At 40.1% G+C, this 20,508-nt stretch overlaps 1 protein-coding gene and 1 long non-coding RNA gene across 3 annotated transcripts; both read right to left on the reverse strand.

Moving 5' to 3' along the window:
* Positions 1–3,195: 3,195 nt before the first annotated feature.
* Positions 3,196–5,699, reverse strand: LOC136463584 (uncharacterized). 2 transcript variants are annotated; one of them, XR_010761041.1, is made up of 3 exons: positions 5,114–5,699; positions 3,969–4,068; positions 3,196–3,361 (listed from the first exon to the last, which is right to left on the reverse strand). It is a non-coding gene; the product is annotated as an uncharacterized lncRNA (long non-coding RNA). The 2 variants fall into 2 exon arrangements; XR_010761040.1 differs by having other exon boundaries at positions 3,196–4,068.
* A 7,455-nt stretch (positions 5,700–13,154) lies between these two features.
* Positions 13,155–19,655, reverse strand: LOC136465737 (uncharacterized). Its single transcript, XM_066464355.1, has 2 exons — positions 19,293–19,655; positions 13,155–13,247 (listed from the first exon to the last, which is right to left on the reverse strand). The coding sequence occupies exons 1-2, from the start codon at positions 19,653–19,655 to the stop codon at positions 13,155–13,157; spliced, it is 456 nt and encodes a 151-aa protein (XP_066320452.1).
* Between the last annotated feature and the right edge of the window lie 853 nt (positions 19,656–20,508).

The following is a 20,508-nucleotide window of genomic DNA, read 5'->3' on the forward strand; positions in this document are numbered from 1 at the left end:
AAAATTCCTGGGGATAGATGGAAGAATAAGGAACACAACCAAAGTGGTTTAGCTCCCGAAAAAGACTTTTGCATTGATCAAGGAAAAAGATAAAACTCCAAGAAATATGAATTTAATCCCGAAAAAGGTCGGAAAGATTCCCGGAAAGAGAGGCATCGTCCTAACGTGTCTTAAAACCTTTTCCAAGCCTTTAGATTTTAAAAACAAGGCATCTTATCTAACTTTTGTTTTTGCAAAATTTCAAATTCTTTTAAACCACTACTTGAAAGCAATATTTTAAAGATTGAGATTTGAATTTATTTTCCTAACCACTCATCACAAAAGTATCAATGCAATGGCATGTATGCACAAACATGTTGTTACCCTTATGTTGGATTTTAATTTAAAGAAAAATTTCTCTTACCTATGTTTTTATGAGCACAAAACTACAAAATAAATCATTTTTACTCTATTTCTAAAAGTGCAAAATTTGGGGTGTTATAATTCTACCCCCTTAAGATGAATCTCGTCCTCGAGATTCGGAAGATGGTGATCAAAGACACTAGAATACACACTGCCATTAGATCTTCTTCACTTTCTCGAGTAGTTCCACCATCTTAACAAAGATTCCTCTTGACTTTGCACACCTGTTAACTTTTACTCCAAATAGCATACTCGCTGATCCCAAGATGTTGATAGGCCCTCTAATTAACTATCAAGTATCCACAAACAACTCTCTGGTACTCTTCCAATTGTTAGGCCTCTTCTCTTTTCCTTTTTTTACAACCTCAATGAACTGTTGCAGCTGGGTGCTAGCTTATTCTTCACACTGACACTCCATATGCTTCCCACAAAGACCACATTGGAATCCATTGGATGACAAACTCTTGTCCTCACTAATTCCAAAATGTAACACAATACTTCTCAACATGTCTTGCTAGATTTTTTTAGGCCAAGATATCAAATCGACCACTTCATACATCCATATTCCAATTGATCCTCATGTATTGCTCTCTTGGTCCAAAATAGATTCCAACTTCAAAACACTATTAACTATATATATGCTCAGGTTGAGTTGTGACTCTCAAACACAAAACTTAATCCATGGTGCCGTCCAATCTGCTTAGCATAGCTCTTCCAATTTGCTAACGGCATTGGCAACGACTTTTATTTCTTCTAAAGATAACACATACTTCTAAACCAAAAACATTTGGTTACTTGAACCCAACACTGATGTCACAATTCTCAAACCAACTTATTGAAAATGTCCCTTAGATTCTTATGATTCACGTAGATATCACTCTTCATGTCCAAGTAGATAATACCACTATGCTCCACAATGGATAACTCCAGATCTCATATGTCAAATAGTCCATCTCAAGCCTCCATAGTTGTCTTGATGCACAATTCACTGCTTTTCTTACATAGAGCACATCGATATCCTTGCCAACCGCTTTATAAAAGAAACTCTTGTGTTCAACACTATAACACCTCTAATGAACGTGTGATAGAATCTTACCATTTCGAGGAACTCTGAATCCCTCTTGCATACTTAAGCGGGTTCCAGCTCAACACATCTCTCTTGAGCGATTGTCCATATAATTCTATCATTAGAGACATCCCACAACCAAAAAGAGAACTCCATCCAAACTAAACTCACTTGAGTTGCCAAAGAACCAACTGTAGAGGAGTCCAATCATCATATTTTCGTATGCCATCAGTGCCAACTTGTCTTGAGTTGAAGGTTGAACTCCCAAGTGATGATAGCTTGAAGCGAAGACCAATCCTGACAGAATATTTGAGCTCCTTGTAGATGATCCAACCTGTTAACAATCTTGAACAAAGATCCTTGTGTCTGATAGTGATTCCTCAACCGTAGGAATAACCGATACTTCCAAGTGAAGCTCTAGATTGTATGAGACCTCCATCTTGCGATTCCTTTATGCCTTGGCTACCCCCCTTAAGAACACATCAACCAGGGGCACCAAAGAATAGCGTGCATCTTCTTCTAAATGAGATAGTTATCATGATGTCGTCCTATTATCCCAAAGTGACTCATGTGCATTGGCAAAAACCAGAATCTGCAGTTCCTCACGAGCATAAAAACAGCAGCGTAGTAAAACTAGTATAACTTCTGTTATGTAAATCCAATGAAGTTGTACTTTATACCATTGGAAATCTTATGAAATCTTCTACAACTTTATTTTAGAACACTTTTCCAGATTCGGCAGTTAAGTTGGTCAACCACAGCACATAACAGAAACTGTCCCAGATTACAGACTGCACAGAAACCGTGGCTTGTGTTGTTTATATCTCCCAAAATATATTAGCTATGATAGTGATTCCAGAGGCATATGAAAGATACAAAGGTCTAGTTGTATCCAGAAAAATTCCACAAACTTTGCACCCACCAAAATTGCATTATGACTAGAATACCACAGACTGCTCTAGATTTCTGACAACACAGATATATCCTCTTATGATTTTCATAACTTCATAACCATAATAGCTATCAGGGTGATTCTTGAGGTCAGAGAAACATGTTGAAGTCTAGTATTCTCTAAAAGTTTACCATGATTTTTGATTGCCCGAAAACAAAGATATAAACCAAGGATGACAGGTTGCTCCAGAAAGATAGGATAGGAAAACAGGAGAAAACCAAAACCCAACTATCTATTCATTAATCCTTATGTCTATAAACTAAATGAATTTGTGGAAAATCCCACAAAATCATTGCACTCATTACAAAGATTCAAAACAAAACATAATCATAATGACAAGCCAACAAGCACTTATGGTGCACAATTCACTCATTGACTTAAACTTGCGATACTATCATCTTCTTCATATTATGGGTAAAGATCATATAGCTTAACTTCAAATTGCGCGAGAAGGTGGTAAGACAAGATTCTAAAAGCATATCAAAGCAAGGAGTAGATGGGAACAAAAAGCTTTTAAAGAAGCATCAAGGAGGGGACGGATATCAAGGGTAAGAATGTAGTAGGGAAGAAAATATCAAGGTTTATAGAACAAGGATTTTTGCTGTAACTTGTAAATCTTAGAACGACCAGCTTCTACTAGGCTTACGTCCTACAGTCAGCATTGCTCTGATACCACTTGTAACACCCGGTTTTAAGGACAAAGCCGAATGCACACCATATGTGAGTTTTTAGAATCAAATCTCACATATAGCTACAAATGAAGGGGCAGTATCAATTCACAACGCTTAATATATAGCGAACTTAGCAAAAGAGATAACCTTAGAAAGCAATCAACGGATCGACAACTCTGATCTCCGAGTGCAGACTTCACTCCACTGGATCCAACTGACTGGTTGATCACAAGCCTAACTCCTTCAGACTCTAGCAAACTGATATCCAGCCTGAGGTGTGGGGGAAATTGCAAGAGTGAGTCCATGTCGAACTCAACAAATATAGCAACAAGGTATTGTAATCCATAACCACATGATCAAGTGTAATTGAATAATGAATTGCACATAAACAATTTAAATGAACATACAACAATTCCCTCAGTTTTCCGGGCCGCCCGTATCCGTGGGCACGGCTATTATAATAGTTTTACACTCTGCAGAGGTTGTACACTTTCACTGTGAGTCATTATTTCCAAATGTATGGGTTTGCAAGGTCCAAAACACTGGAAACCATATAAAGCCACCCAAGAGCTCGTCTAACCGGCCAGGGCCGCAGGGTCATTAGATATAGGAACCCCCCTTCCAAAAATAAAGTAAAAGGCCGCTTCCAAAGCTAGGCTCAACAGGACAGAGGCTGTCCTATACCCAACTCGCAGACCTCTAACCAGCTAGAAAAGGGTTTCTCAAATAACTAGAGCCAGAGCCATATAGCCCTCACAGTTGTACTGTAAATCCCAGCTTTTGCCAAAGGATAACATTCATCATTTATGTTTATATCACATTTCATTAAACAAGCCCAAGATCATGGTCACAGAAAGAAAACCCAAGCTATACTTGCCTTAAACACCGATCCTTCGGTAAGCTTTAATCTTCAACGTTTTCTTCTTCTTCTTCTTGATCTCCAACTTCTTATAGATCACCAACGTAAAACTCACCGACTGGACAAGACCGAAAAGCACCACACAAGCATCCGAACAAGCATGCATAGCAACATAGTAGATTAGAACAATACACCAATCAATTGAAAAGATTCGAAATCTAATCTACACATTGCTGCGATCACACACACGCGAAAGGCACGCTAATCGGAGCTACGGTGCGAAAGAAAAACGACTATCGAAGATTTACTATTGAAAAGAACTCTTAGCTCCATTTATTTTAATTATATAAAATTATGTATATGTATATCTAGAGAAATATCTAAAACATACTGAGTCAATTTGTATTTTAAATTAGAAAACTAAGATAAACTTATTATATTCTCCGTATTAATGTTGTCGTACAAATTAAGCAACCTAAGCTTTAACTTTACAAAATAAAATAACATGTGAGAGCAACTAATAGAACAATTATATTATGTCTCATAATTGATCCAAGCAAGTCATAATTAAAAAGGCATTAGTGTTGGCATAAGTCATATTTTATAATTATGAAGGATTATACATATGCTTTAAGTCATTTAAACATTTAACACGAAAAGATAAAGAACATATAATAACTAAACGAAAGCACTTATGTTTCAGGATTAAACTAAATCACTTATAAATCAAGAGAGATTAAGGGTAACATTAATTAGATTTACAATAATTTATAAATGACCGAAGTATATGCCTATGTTACTTTTAATTAAAAAAACTCAATTGCATAAGCACAAATCAATTAATATTTACTTATAAAATTCAAAGATGTGAAACACGATAAATTTTCCTACTAATGTGTACCTCATGATCAGCACGGTCGTAAAAGAACAAGAACGAAATTAAACTGATTGTTTTTAATTGGAAAACCACTCACTAATTATTAATGCAATTAGTATTAGATTAATAAATTCATAATTAACTGACTTGATAAACTTTACTACTACTGCATAGAGCACAAAATTACAAAGCTAACGCAACTAGAATCGCTCGAAACGGAGTTAAGACGATGAAACGGTAAAGGGTTAACGATCGGTGGCAAAACTGTAAATACATCATCTTGTACCTTGTGATCTTCACGTACGCAGCCATGGGGAAACTGCTGTTGCTGCACACGCGCTGGGCAGGGAGGGGCTCGGCTGGGGCTTGCTGGCCGGCCAGCGGCGCAGCGCCGGGACAGGGGCAGCGCAGGTCCACGGCAGCGCGGGATGGCTGGGCCCGCTCGGCCCGCACCAGTGGCGGTGGCCAACCGGCCATGGGCGGCGGCGCTTGCTGCTCTCAGACGCAGCAGAGAGGCCGGCCGTGGGGCGCGCGGCCCTAGGGGCAGGCGGCCGACGGCCGTAGGAGCGCGGCATGGCAGCGTGGGCAGCGGCCGGCGCCGGAAGATGGCCGGGCACCCAGAACACGTCGGGGACCATGGTGGAGCTCGCCGGAAAATAGAAAACGAAGTTACGGAAAGCATCAAACGGACATGGATTCGAGAAACGGAAGGCACGACGGCGTATAGGACGAAGAGAGCAACCTCGTGGTGGTGGTGGTTTTCGCCTGAGACGTCCGAGGTGGCCGGAAAAGCTCGCCGAAGGTTCGCCGGAAACCTAGCTATGGAGAACTTCGGCGTCCGATCGGCGGGGCTACGTTTGGCGGCTCGAAAAATGGGCTGTACTTCTGGAATCCTCGCATCGAGGGCTACGCCGGCATATATATATATACGTAGGGTTTGGATATTTTGGAAATCCGAGATATTTTAGTAAATATTGATTTTCGGAATTAAAATAATTACAGAAAATCGGGAATTACTATTTAGGCTCCGAAAAATATCTCTGAGCTCCGAAAAATACTAGAAAAATTCCTGGGGATAGATGGAAGAATAAGGAACACAACCAAAGTGGTTTAGCTCCCGAAAAAGACTTTTGCATTGATCAAGGAAAAAGATAAAACTCCAAGAAATATGAATTTAATCCCGAAAAAGGTCGGAAAGATTCCCGGAAAGAGAGGCATCGTCCTAACGTGTCTTAAAACCTTTTCCAAGCCTTTAGATTTTAAAAACAAGGCATCTTATCTAACTTTTGTTTTTGCAAAATTTCAAATTCTTTTAAACCACTACTTGAAAGCAATATTTTAAAGATTGAGATTTGAATTTATTTTCCTAACCACTCATCACAAAAGTATCAATGCAATGGCATGTATGCACAAATATGTTGTTACCCTTATGTTGGATTTTAATTTAAAGAAAAATTTCTCTTACCTATGTTTTTATGAGCACAAAACTACAAAATAAATCATTTTTACTCTATTTCTAAAAGTGCAAAATTTGGGGTGTTATATTTCTTGAGGCAACTTCTATTCTCACAACCCTGATCTCATAGAACTCTGACTGTTTCTCCTTTGGATTCATCAGCCTTGTCAGTGCAGCTTGAAAGTCTCCAACTGGCTGTGGGTTACGCGGCAGGATTCATCAATGCTAGGGGAGCTGTATTGGTGGCTCGTTTGCATGATGTCCTGAATCATGTCAGGGAGATTGCTCTTCATGGTGTTCATCACAGTGCTACTATTGCCCTGGACATGGCGCAAGTTCACTCTGGATGCGAGCTTTGACTTTTTCCCCATGGTTTTCCAGTGATCGACCGTCCTAAAGACCATGAGAGCTTGATTGAGGATTTCTCCAATGCCGCCGACACCATAGCTTTCTCCTCCCTGGCCAGAGACATTGTGAACAAAGTGTTTCTCGGCCCTTAGATTGTAACAGAAAACTGGCAAATAAACCTTTTATGTTTGAGGCGATTTTTCCTCTTTTGTTTCCTTATGCAAGGCGGATCTCCCTTTTTATTTTTATTTTGTGTACTACAGGCGATGCATACCGCACCGGCTTTTGCCTCCTTAGGCTGAATTTTGGTTATTAATTTTAGTTCTGAAGGTGATATTTCCTTATATCAGCTATAAAAGCTCGATTGAAAATTCAATCGGCTAATTCAAGCATCGATCCAAATACTCGAATAATACTTCTTGAAGTGCTTTCCATTGAGCGCTCTGTTGAATTCTTCACCTTCTAGCGTTTCGTAGAAGTAAGCATTGCTAGGCACGCATCGAGTAATACGATAAGGCCCTTCCTAGTTTGGTGACCATTTGCCATATGCACTGTCTTTGGTCCCAATTGGCAGGATCAGCTTCCAAACCAATTCACCTTCATGAAACTGCTTGGCTTTGACTTTCTTGTCATAATACTTGGTGACCCTTAGTTTGTTAGCTTCGATGTTTTTCAAAGCGCAAAGCCAATGACAATTTAGGTCTTCCAGATCGTCCATCATCAAAACTTTGAAATCACCGGCTATTAGATTTTCTTGAGATTCAATACACCATGATCTAGTTGTGATCTCCCATGGAAGAATGACTACATGTCCATAAACTAATTCATAAGGAGAGCACTTAGTTGATCCATGTCATGCCATCCGATAGGCCCATAATGATTCATTCAATGTTAAGTGCCACTTCCTTGGCTGATCGATTATCTTCTCCTTGATCAATTTAATCAATGTCTGATTGGACGCCTCTGCTTGTCCATTGGCCTAGGCGTAGTAGGGAGAAGGGTATAATAATTTGAATCCTATGCCAACAGCAAAGCTCTCGAACTCCTCAGAAATAAACATTGCCCCTTGGTCGATAGTGATAGTCTAAGGGATCCCAAACTAATCGATGATATGCTCCTGGACAAAGTCAATCTTGTTTTTGGACATCACCGTCTTCAGTGGGATTGCTTCAACCCACTTGGTGAAATAATCCATCACCACCACCACAAACTTATGGCCTTTGCTAGATGGTGGATAAATTTGGCCGATTATGTCAATTCCCCAACCTCTGAATGGCCATGACTTGATTATAGGATTCATGGCTGATGCTGGTGATCTTTGGACATTACCGAATCTTTAGCAATTCTAACATCCTTTGTAATACTTAAAACAATCTTTTAGCATTGTCAGCCAGAATACCTTGACCTCTAGATAATCCATTTCATTTTATAAGCCAACTAATGAGCCTCACAAACTCCTTCGTGGACTTCACCCATGAGGACCTTAGCATCTTCTTGACTCAGGCATCTAAGTAATACCCCATCGATCGTCTTATAGTATAGTTGCTCATCTAGTAGTACATATTTGATTGATTTATACCTGAGCTTCCTAGAGACCTTTCATGATGGATTCCTAAGATAGTTCATTATTTCTTCCCTCCAATTATTGGCAACGACCTCGTTGCTGAGGATCTCTTGAATTTGTCGGTAACCAGAAGCACTTTGAGCTAGCCAGTTAGCTTCTTGATTATGAGCTCTTAGGATATGCCTGATGGTGACCATAGGGAACTCGTCGATCTGGCTTCAACTTTTCTTATAGTAACCTCTCAAGATATCATCTTTACACTTGTACAGGTTGATCAACTGATTAATCACCAACTGGGAATCTCTAAAGATTTCAATTGCATCGACCTTTACTTCTTGTAGAAGTTGAAGTCCTTTGAGGATAGCCTCATATTTAGTTTGATTATTGGTCATCATTGGCTTGATAGTATATGCAAATTCAAAACTTGACTCTCGGGGAGAAATAATAACGATGCCAATACCACCGCCCTGCTTGCACGATGCGCCATCGAAGAATAAAGTCCAGGGCATCAGCTCCACATAACCAATACTAGGTCCATGACGATGAGTCACGAAGTCAGCCATTATCTATCCTTTGATTGCCCTGGCCGATTCATTTCTTAGGTCAAACTTAGACAATGCAAGAATCCACTTTTCTACTCTCCCGTTTAGAATTGGCATCAACAACATATGCTTGATTACGTCGGCCTTAGATACCACAATACACTCGGTCGATAGCAAATAATGCCGTAATTTGGTGCATGAGAATATAGGCACAAGCACAACTTTTCTACAAGAGAATACCTTGTTTCTAGGTCCAAAAGCCTTCTACTTAGATAGAAAATGACTCGTTCCTTTTCTTCAAATTATTGCATTAAGGCCGATCCAATTGTATGGTTATCAGTCGACACGTACAATTTACAGAGCTTGCCAAGCTATGGAGGGACCAACATCGGTGGAGCCTTCATGTACTCCTTAATCTCATCAAATGCCTTCTGTTGTACGTCATCCCATTTAAATTCTTGATCAAGTTTTAGCTTCAACAGGGGAGAGAACGACAATATCTTTTCTGATAGATTTGGGTTGAATCTCCTGAAGAAATTAATCTTGCCGATCAAAGATTGTAGCTGGGTCTTATTTGTTGGTGGAACTGCTTCATCGATAGCCTTCATACTTTTCTACCCAACTTCAATCCCCCTTTCGTGCACCATGAAACCCAAGAATTATCTGGCTGATAGTCCAAAAGCACATTTGTTTGGGTTCATCTTCAAACCATGTTTCCTTGTGCACTCTAGAGTTTCCCATAGATAAGCTAGGTGTTCTCTATAACCTTTGGATTTCACAACTACATCATCAATTTATATCTCAACTATTCTATCGATCAACTTATAAAAGATATAATTCATAGCTCGCTGATAAGTTGCACCGGTGTTTTTCAAACTGAAAGTCATGACTACCCACTCATATAATCCAATGGCTCCAAGAGATCTAAAAGTAGTTTTAGGAATATCATCTTTGGCCATAAAAATCTAATTATAGCCTGCGTTGTTGTCCATGAAGCTGATAACTTTGTGCACTGATGCTACATCTACTAATAGATCAGCTATCGGCATTGTATAACCATCCATAGGTGTAGCTTTGTTTAGGTCTCTAAAATCAATACAAACCCTTAGTTTCCCATTCTTCTTGAGCACGGGGACTATGTTTAAAATCCACTCGACATATCGACATTACCGAATGAAATTGGCTTCATATAGCCTTGTGATTTCTTTTTTAATGTCTTCAAGCAATTCAGGTTTAAATCTTGTTTGGGGCTTGCTTGAATGGTTGATATCCATCTTTAATAGGTAGCCGATGTTCTACGATCGATCGGCTAAGACCGGACATCTCGTAATATTCTCAAGCAAAAAAATCCCGGTAATCTTTCAAAAAAACCTATTAATTCTTGTTTATATTTAGGGTCTAATTTAACACTTACATACGTCAACCTAGGCCTATCACCAGGTCCGATATCAACTTCTACTAATAAGTCGGCCGACGCAAACCCCTGTCCTAATTTTCCTTCAGTATCGTCAATTGGGGAATCCATTAAGACACATTTTTAAAGTTGACTGCTTGGATCGGCTGTTGACGTCCATTACTAGTGATGTTTTCTTTCACAATCTCACTACAAAGGCGCTTGTGCTTTCCCTACTCACATTATGAGGATGCCCTAAGCTCTATCAGTTGAACGAATACCAGATCAATATTAGCCGATGGCTTACCCTTGTCGGGTGTTTGCTTGACGCACCATGTACGAGGTCTGTTATACTTCTGAGCTTCTAATTCTCTTTTTCTCAGGTGTTGAACTCTTCTTTTCTAGCTCCTTGTTAGACCTCCTAGACACCATTGGCCCTTTTGCCAAATATACTCTTTCTCTTCATCATGATCGATCCTATTTTCATCATGGACACACTTGCCTAACCGATCATGAACTCCTTTATTTTTTATACACCGATCCATGTTGTTAGATTGATAATTCAAACACTCCTGGATGGACCGGCGGTTGGCTTGAGATTGCCTGAACTCTGCATACTAATTACTACACTTGGGGTAGTTACGTCTTGTAGGCAATTTCAGTCCTTCATTCCAACAGTGTCTAAAGAAAGGACAACTCCAATGTAGCTCAACTTGTTCTCTTTCGTATCTTTCTTCTTCACACCGACGCTCATATTCTTCTTCTTTAAGCTGGCCCTGATACTCCTTTCCCTTCTAGCATTGCCACTTATTCAACAAGATCCTAGAAGTGACCCGAGGATGTAAAGCACCAACTCTGGATGTCTTGCCTTGTTCATATTAGCTCTTTTGCTGATCATCCTTCTTGAACTCATTTGTCGATATCTGAACTTTGGGGTCAACTGACCCATTTCCCATGGACTGAGCTGATGTCAAAACCTTTGTTCTTCCCTTAGCTAACTGAAACTCCACCATATGCACCCCTGGGAAGGGATGTCCATCTATGCCCATTGCTTATTTCTTGGCTGGCTCGAACTTGATCTTTACTTGCTCTATGGCCTTCTGAATATGTACGCGGAAGATTCTACACTCACTAGTATTATGAGTGGTGGCATTGTGGAACTTGTAGTATTTCTTCTCCTTTAACATCTTAGCTAAAGGGATCATATGATTTATAGGTAGTCTCAACTGCTTCTTCTCTAGTAGTAAGTCAAAGATCCTATCAGCTTTCTTGACATCAAAGTCATAAACATCCTTCTTCTCCTTCACCCATGGACACAATACTAGAGCCATGCCCTAGGTCCATTCAGTGGTTGCAACTTCTTCATCTTCATCAGAGTTTGCATCATAGGGATTAGTCATAGCAATAGTCCCCTTCAAATACTTCTCTTTATGTAGGGTCCGGTGCTGACTTTCAAAAGCAGACACTTTCTGAACTAAATGGGCCAAGCTTTCAAAGTCCTAGCCTTCAAAACTTCTCTCTAATCAATGGAGACATCCCTTGAAGGGCCAATCCAACCAATTGGCCATCAGACAGATTCAATGAGTAGCAATGGCTCCTTACTTCTTTGAATCTCTAAAAGAACTCAGAGCCTGACTCATTGCTTCTCTACCTCATGCTTGTTCGATCTGTAAGCTTCTTTTCTCCTGTCCCATTGTAGAAGTATGCGTGGAACTTTCTTTCCAGATCAGCCCACCTAGTGATAGAGTTTGGTTCAAGCGAAGAAAGCCAACTGAAGGCTAGTCTAGAGAGGGACAAAGGGAAGAACCAAACTTTGTGTGCCTCCTCAACAGATGCATCTTTGAGCTGAACGACATAGTAGCTGATATGTTCCATGGTTGTCATCTCATCTACCTCGATAAATTTAGAGAAGTCTGGGACCTTATAGCATGGAGGGAGCTGCATAATATAATACCAAGCAGGGTATGGGTGCTGGTAGGAGCCAACTTGCCCTTTGGGCTTCAGACCAAACTAGCTCTGCATCATAGCAACTATCCTATTGGTGAATTCATTAGCATCCATGCCAATGCCTTTTTGTCTTGGCTGTCCTTGGGCCTGGGCTTGAGATCCTTGTGCTTGAGCTTGTTGACCCTGAGCCTAAGACTGTTGTCCTTAAACTTGTAGCTACTGTCCCTAGGCTTGAAGCTGCTGAATGTTATAGTTATAAGGATTTCGATAACTAGGGTGTGGCATCATCTCATACGTGATGGCGACAGAAACTAGATGATAACCTTCTAGATATTCAATCTGGACCTTGTGAGTGGTATATCCTTGTAACCGACTATCAAAAAAGTTAGGACCGACATCCTTGGTGATCCATTGTACTAACGGAGCAATTTTATAGGCCGACTGAGGTGTCTAATAGGAAGTAGTGAACTTTCCCTGAGATGGCCGTTGCACAACCTATTAACTGATCGACGAGGTTGGCTACTAGACTGAATAAACTTGGTTTTGTCTAGTTGGAAGCTAATTCGTCTGTGTGATAGAGGCACTTGGAGATTGCTAAGCTGGTGGTTGACCCCTGTCACTTGACCTTGACCTTGCCCCCAACTATTGGTTGGATTGGTACTTGCCCCCTGCAGTTAGCTAAACTTGAGGGTCTGGGGCTTGTCCTCCTGAAGGTTGCTGCACTGGTGGCTGCTGATACTTCCCACCATTTGGTTGTTGACTAGAGCTAGTCACATTGCTTCCCACAGCCGAAGGGTTGAAGCAACTAAAGTATGCCAGTCCTATTTGATCAACTGGTGCCCCAAAGAAAACTATCTTCATAACATTGCCAACCATATTGCCAAGCGTCTGATTGTGATTGGTAATGACTTCATTGACAGTCTTGTGGATCATCTAGGTGGCAAGTCTAGCTTTAGCTTCTTCATCCGGATCACTCTGTCCATGTAGGAGAACTCTTGGCAGTAGAGTCTTCTAGATGACTAATTTGCATGTCCTGCTATAGGATAGTAGGCACTTCTCTTTGAATTCCTCTATTGCCTACTCAATGAGCGCCTTCTGGTCAACAAGCAAGTCTTCATGGTTGACCTTGAGGATGGCGTTGTTGTTTTCCATGTTGACGAAGGCATTTGACTTTTAATCAAAGGATTGTGGTCCCATTGGGTGTGCTAGATCTATGTCGACGCTAAAAATGAGACGCTGGAAACATAGTGATCAACGCCAGGGGGAGGCTACGTAGAGCAGATCCTGAGCTTTCTCTCTGGGCTTAGGAAGGGCACCACTGGACCGGATGGACATGACCTTGGGGCGTGTTAGTCAATTTGACCTACAATTGACAAGGGAGTAAGATTGATCAGTAATTTAAGGTAGAACATGTCGGTCGTTTGTCCAGACAATTCTGAATGTACGTCCAAGTGGCCAGTAAGACAAGGCTATTGACTAGAGAGTCGATATACAGCATGTTCATGATGTTTGATAAATAAAACAAGCATATCAACAATCATTAGTTACTCAATTACATAGATCTAGCCTGTCGATTATCATGAAAGCATGCAAAAGATGTAAAAAGATAGACATGAAAGCATATGATTTGATTGAGAAACATACAAGCTTTTAACCAAGACAAAAACAAATAAAAAGCGTGTAGACAGCCAATATATATTCTCAAAAGACATGGTATCGGCTAAATAGCCGATTCCAGCGAAAGAAGGGACATAGCATGCAACCACTCAACCATTAGACGTGTATAGACCCGTACGCCTATCAAATCCAATCTACTATCTTTATCAGTGGGGGTCAGATCTAACAGATGTAGCCATAACAAGGATAACAAATTAAACCTTCAAAGCATATAGATCTATACATGCTTACCGAGATCATGGGAACATACTATGATCGTGAAAGCTCAGGCGATCGGCTAAATAGCTGATGCAGACATAGCATGCAGCCGAAGACTATGTTTGGCCATAAGCAAGGCTTACTACCTGATGATTTCCAGTCTATGATTCTAGCAGTGAGGGTCAGACCTAACCGATGCAGCCATAAAAGCACTTCTAGACGAGATCTCATCAATTAGCAAGCCTTAGCTATGGCTAAACATGCCTTTACCACATGCTATCTTCGATCAAGAGCTGATTAGAATAGCTAGACTAGCAATAGCCATCGTCAAAGTAGGATGTGAACAATGTAGGCAACGGGATGACGATTCAAAAAAGATACAAAGTCGATCTATCTCAATCTTAACCGGGCAGGGGATTCGTATCAAAATTCATATGAGATCAGACTTAACTGAGGGCAGCCTATGGATTTTGATAAGAATCGAGGATAACTATAAGCAATTGCAAGAGATCAAACTTAACTGAGGGTAGCCTTATAATTAATTGATGATACCTAACTTATACCAAGCTTGTAAGAGATTAGACTTAACTAAGGGCAGCCTTACAAACACAATATAAGTCATGATGGATACTCATAGACAAACCAAAGATCGGACCTAACCGAGGGCAGCCCTGCTTGCCAAAGAACTCATCAAAATCTACTCTACTCCTACTCCTAAGGGGTGGTGTGAGCCAAAAAGTAAAGGTATTGATTTGTGTTGATCATTGGAGATGTCCATTACAATGGCCAGGGTTCAATATTTATACCCAAGGCCTGACTATGAGTCCTGGTCGAATAGGATCGGTTACAAACTTAGAAAAGAAAACAAAAACTTCCTAATTTAAGATAACTTAGACTCCAATCTTTCCCTTCTAGGGAGTCCGACGTGTCTTCTCACTCCATGCCTTGCTGATCATGTCGATAGGGCTCATTCCCTCGATGTTGTCATTTTGCTAGCTGATCTGGTAATTTGTTTAGCCGATTTGATTGGAGGACTTAGCCTTCCTTGATAATTTCTTGTCTTCAGGGACTCCATATCTTGAACCAAATTTCTATGTCAACAGGAGAGGCATGTCATATAAGTGGGGGTGGATCAACACATATTTGAGAAAACCAATATGTTCAACTCATTCTGTAGCTTGCAAAACCTTTTATCATCAAGTGGCTTGGTGAATATGTCGACAAGTTGATCTTTGGTGCCCACACTCATAATTGAAATGTCCACATTTTGTTGATGATCTCTTATGAAATGGTGGTATACATCAATGTGCTTTGTTCTTGCATGTTGAACTAGATTGTTGGTGAACTTAATAGCACTCTCATTGTCACATAGCAATGGCACTTTCTTGAACTTGATTCCAAAGTCATTCAAGGTGGCCTTCATCCAAAAAATTTTGTGCACAACAACTACCGGTGAATATGTATTTAGCTTCGGTGGTTGATAATACAACACTATTTTGCTTCTTTGATGACCATGAAATAAGTGATCTTCCCAACAATTAATATGTGCCCGAGGTGCTCTTCCTTTTAACCTTGCATCCCGCATAATCCAAGTCAGAATAACCAACTAGCTCAAACTTTGCTCCTTTGGGATACCACAAACCAATATTTTGTGTATGCTTCAAGTACCTCAATATTCTCTTTGTTGCCTTTAAATGACTTTCTCTTGGTGAGGCTTGGAATCTTACACACATGCACACACTAAACATGGCATCCGGCCTTGATGCGGTCACATAGAGTAGGCTTCCAATCATAGAGCGATACAACTTTTGATCCACTATGTTGCCACTTGCATCACTATCTAAATTACCATTTGTTCCCATTGGTGTACTAATGGCTTTTGCTTCATTCATGCCAAACTTCTTGAGCATGTCTTTAATGTACTTCCCTTGACTCACAAATGTACCATTCTTCAATTGCTTAATTTTAAGACCAAGGAAGTAACTCAACTCTCCAATTATGGACATCTCAAACTCATTAGCCATCATCTTCCCAAACTCTTCACAAAAGTCTTGATTGGTTGATCCAAATATGGTCTCATCAACATATATTTGCAATACAAACAAGTCTTTGCCAATCTTCTTGGTGAAAAGAGTGGTGTCAACCTTTCTCATAATGATCCCTTTAGAGAGTAGGAAGTCCCTCAACCTCTCATGCCATGCTCTAGGTGCTTGTTTCAATCCAAAAAATGCCTTCTTCAACTTGTACACATGGTTGGGCTTCTTGTCATCTTCAAAACTAGGAGGTTGCTCAACATATACTTCTTCATTAATTTAGCCATTGAGAAATGTACTCTTGACATCCATTTGATAGAGCTTGATGTTGTGTACACAAGCATAGGCTAGCAAGATTCTAATTGCTTCTAATCTAGCAATTGGGGTATATGTTTCTCCAAAGTCAAGACTTTTAACTTGTATATAATCTTGTGCTACCAATCTTGCTTTGTTCCTTACTACTATCCCATCTTAATCATGCTTGTTTTTACAGACCCATTTGGTTCCAATCACATTGTGGTTCTTTGGTCTCTCAACTAACTCCCATACTCGATTTATTGTGAAGTTGTTCAATTCTTCATGTATAGCATTCACCCAATCAACATCCTTCAATGCTTCTTCTATCTTCTTTGGTTCTATGGATGATACAAGTGAGAAGTGCTCACAAAATGATGCTAATCTTGATCTTGTTTGTACAACTCTAGAAATATCTCCAATTATAGTGTCCAATGGATGATCTCTTGCAATATTGGTTGGTTGTAGTATTGGAACTTGATTGCTTGCACTTACTTGCTCATTGGATTGAGATGATGTACTAGCCACTTGATCTTGCATATTGTCATGAGAGCCACTTGTGCTTGCTTGATTTGTATCATCTTGCACATTTGAGTTAGAGAGCACTTGCACTTGATCATCTTCTTCATCAATCACTTGCCTAGGCCTCAATTCACCAACATTCATGTTCTTCATGGCATTTGAAAGTTAAATATCTCTAACATCATCAAGATTTTCACTCTCATCTTGGGAACCCTTGGCTTCATCAAATTTAACATCATGAACTTCAAGAGTACCACTTGCCAAATTCCAAACTCTATATGCTTTGCTTGTAATAGAGTAACCAAGCAAGAATCTCTCATCACACTTCTTGTCAAACTTACTCAATCTAGTGCCTTTCCTTAATATATAGCATTTGCAACCAAAGACCTAAAAATATGCAATGTTAGGCTTTCTACCATTCAAGAGCTCATAGGGTGTCTTCTCCTTCAAATGGTGATAGTAGAGTCGGTTGCTACAATATCAAGCCATGTAGATTGCTTCAGCCCAAAAGGATTGACTCATATTATACTCACTAAGCATAGACCTTGCCATGTCAATAAGTGTTCTATTCTTCCTCTCAACAAGGCCATTTGATTGTAGAGTGTACTTGGCTGAGAATTGATGTTTAATTCTAAATTCATCACACAACTCATTAATTCTAGTATTCTTGAACTCACTACCATTGTCACTTCTAACCCTCTTGATGGTTGTTTCAAACTCATTGTGTATGCCCATGATAAATGATTTAAAAGTTGTAAATACTTCTCTCTTGTCCACTAGAAAGAATGCCCAAGCGTATCTAGTATAGTCATCCACTATCACAAAGTCATCTTTATTTTCACTGATGCTAGTGTATTGTGTTGGCCCAAATAAATCCATGTGCAATAACTCAAATGTTTTACTAATGTTTATTATGCTCTTCTTAGGATGGGTATTTCCAACTTGTTTGTCGGCTTGACAAGAGCTACAAAGTTTGTCTTTCTCAAATACCACATCTTTCAAGCCTCTAACTAGATCATGCTTAACCAATCTATTCAATTGTTTCATTCCAACATGATCAAGCCTTCTATGCCATAATCAACCCATACTTAACTTAGTGAACAAGCATGTTGACAATTGAGCTTCACTAGAATTGAAATCAACCAAGTATAGATTCTCATATCTAAAGCCTTTGAAGATCAAATTAGAGCCATCTACACTTATGATCTCTACATAATCTACTCCAAATATGCATTTGAATCCAAGATCACACAATTGAGCCATGGATAGCAAATTGAAGTTCAAGCTCTCAACTAGCAACACACTGGATATGCTCAAGCCATTGGATATTGCAATCTTACTAAGTCCTTTGACCTTGTCTTTGCCATTGTCACCAAATGTGATACTATCATAGCCATTGCTATCATTGGTATTGATTGAGTTGAACATTCTTGCATCACCGGTCATGTGTTGAGTGCATCCATAATCAAGAACCCAATGCCTTTCTCCGGCTTTGTAATTAACCTATAAAAGAAGATCAATTCCTTTTAGGTACCCAAACTTCCTTGGGTCCTTTAAGGTTAGTGACTAAGCTCTTTGACACCCAAATGGCTTTCTTCTTTGAGCCCACAATTGGAGTGCCAACAAACTTAGCATGCACCCCTTTAACACCCTTGGTAAGCAAATAACAAGAATCAAACTTAATTGAGGATACATTTGGTTGCTTGTTTTTGTTCTTGCAATATTGCTCTACATGCCCAACTTGCTTGCATCTATTACAAAACCAACCATTGCCCTTCACAAAACTAGTCTTATGAGAAGCAAAGGCCGCCTTACCTTTCTTGGGGGTATAGCCCAATCCCTCTTTATTGAGAGAAAATCTTTGGCTACCCAAGCACTTTAGCAAGCGGGCCACACCATCATAGGCATTGCCTAAGGCACAAGTGAGCTCATTGACCTCCTTTTTGAGGGTCTCATTCTCAACCATTAGTGAGGCATCACAAGTGAAACCATCGCTACTAGATAAGGTGGAAGTGGATGATGAGCTACATGAAGGATTAGTGGAAGCCACAACAATAGGCTTATAGAATGATTTATCAATTATATCACATGTTAAGCCTTTGTCACATGTTACAACATGCCCCATCTCATTTTGCTCATCAAGTAGAGAGGAATGAGCTTTTTCAAGCTTCTTGTGAGTCTTGCCAAGCTTCTCATGGGCTTCTTCTAGCCTCTCATGAGATGCATTGAGCTCATCAAAGGCTTGCTTAAGGGCTTTTAGTTCCTTACGCAAGTCTTTGCATTCCCTTCTCTTAATATCAAAATGTTCTTTAGCATCTTCCAACATGTCAATTAGTTTATTTTTAGTTGGTTTATCATCATCACTTTCACTTTCATTATCATGTTCCTCATCACATCCATCATCACAAGTTTGTACCTTAGTGGCCTTAGCCATGAAGCAAGTTGATGAAGTGTCAAAGAGAGAAGGCTTCTCATCTATGGCAATGCTTGCAAGAGCCTTCTTCTTGGTGGTCTTGTCATCATCAATATCATCATCATCACTTAAGGAAGCATCACTACCCCAAGTGAACACATATGAACCACCCTTCTTCTTTTTCTTGAAGGTCATCTTGTCCTTCTTCTCCTTCTTCTCCTTCTTGTGTTTCTTCTTACCCTTCTTGTCTTTCTTCTTGCCCTTCTTATCATCGTCTTTATTCTCACTATTATAGGGGCATTGGGCAACAAGATGATCCTTGCTACCACACTTGAAGCACCTCCTTGCTTCATCCTTGTTCATTGATGATGACTTCTTTCTTCTTGCATGATAGCCCTTCTTCACCATGAATTTGCCAAATCTCTTCACAAAGAGAGCCATCTTCTCATCATCAAACTCATCAAAGCTTGAGTCTTCATCTTTACTTGATGATTCTTGTTTTGCCTTGCCCTTGGATGATGTGGCCTTGAATGCCACACTCTTCTTCTTCTCATCCTTCTTCTTATCTTTCTTCTCCTTCTTTTCTTTCTTCTCAACATCATCTCTATAAGTGTCATCGGTCGTTATATCTCCCAACACTTGGTTTGGTGTTATGGTGTTCAAACCACTCCTTGTCGCAGAACTGACCAATTTATAAGAGTACAAGTACAATGGCAGCCCACAAGCGGTCGCACTGTCATACTTGAACCCATATAAACCCGGTAGTCCGTCGAGTACCACGACGGGTCTCGATAAACGATTTACAACAACCAAGATCACACATGATTCAACATACATGCCACATATTACATAAAGTTCATAGATACATTTCATCATCAGAGTACGAATAAAAGTTATTACAAACCGAGTTTGATAGATAAAGCGGAAGCAATTAAGTTTGAAAATAAAGTTTCCAACATAGTTTGATACAGTGCCAAATAGGATCACGGTCCACAAAAGCAAAGATAGGAATTAGTAAAGAAGCCTACCCAAGGCTTACTCCTCATCCATGGTGGGATAGAAGCAACTCTTGCAATAACCATGATACACAGTGCCATCTGCAACAAAGGGAAATAAAACCCTGAGTACGAGAAGGTACTCAGCTAGACTTACTCGTCATGAACCAAGTCGCGGGGGCACTGGTGGAGGTGTTGTAGGGGTGGAGGAGCAACGAGGGTGGGCAGGCGTTGGCTATGGCGGCGGCGGAGGCTCTCGGTGCTGCAGAAGCTCGACGGCTACGCGCAAGGACGAAGGA

The sequence above is a fragment of the Miscanthus floridulus genome, chromosome 7 (assembly GCF_019320115.1).
Source record: "Miscanthus floridulus cultivar M001 chromosome 7, ASM1932011v1, whole genome shotgun sequence".
Lineage (NCBI taxonomy): Eukaryota > Viridiplantae > Streptophyta > Magnoliopsida > Poales > Poaceae > Miscanthus > Miscanthus floridulus.

What these genes read in the sequence shown, in the direction of transcription:
- LOC136465737 (XM_066464355.1), bottom strand. Translation starts at nt 19,655, where the DNA reads ATGGCTCTCTTTGTGAAGAGATTTGGCAAATTCATGGTGAAGAAGGGC. An exon ending in CCACCAAGAAGAAGGCTCTT is followed by an intron (nt 13,248 to 19,292) that starts GCAAGCATTGCC and finishes TTTGATTAAAAG; the next exon opens with TCAAATGCCTTCGTCAACAT.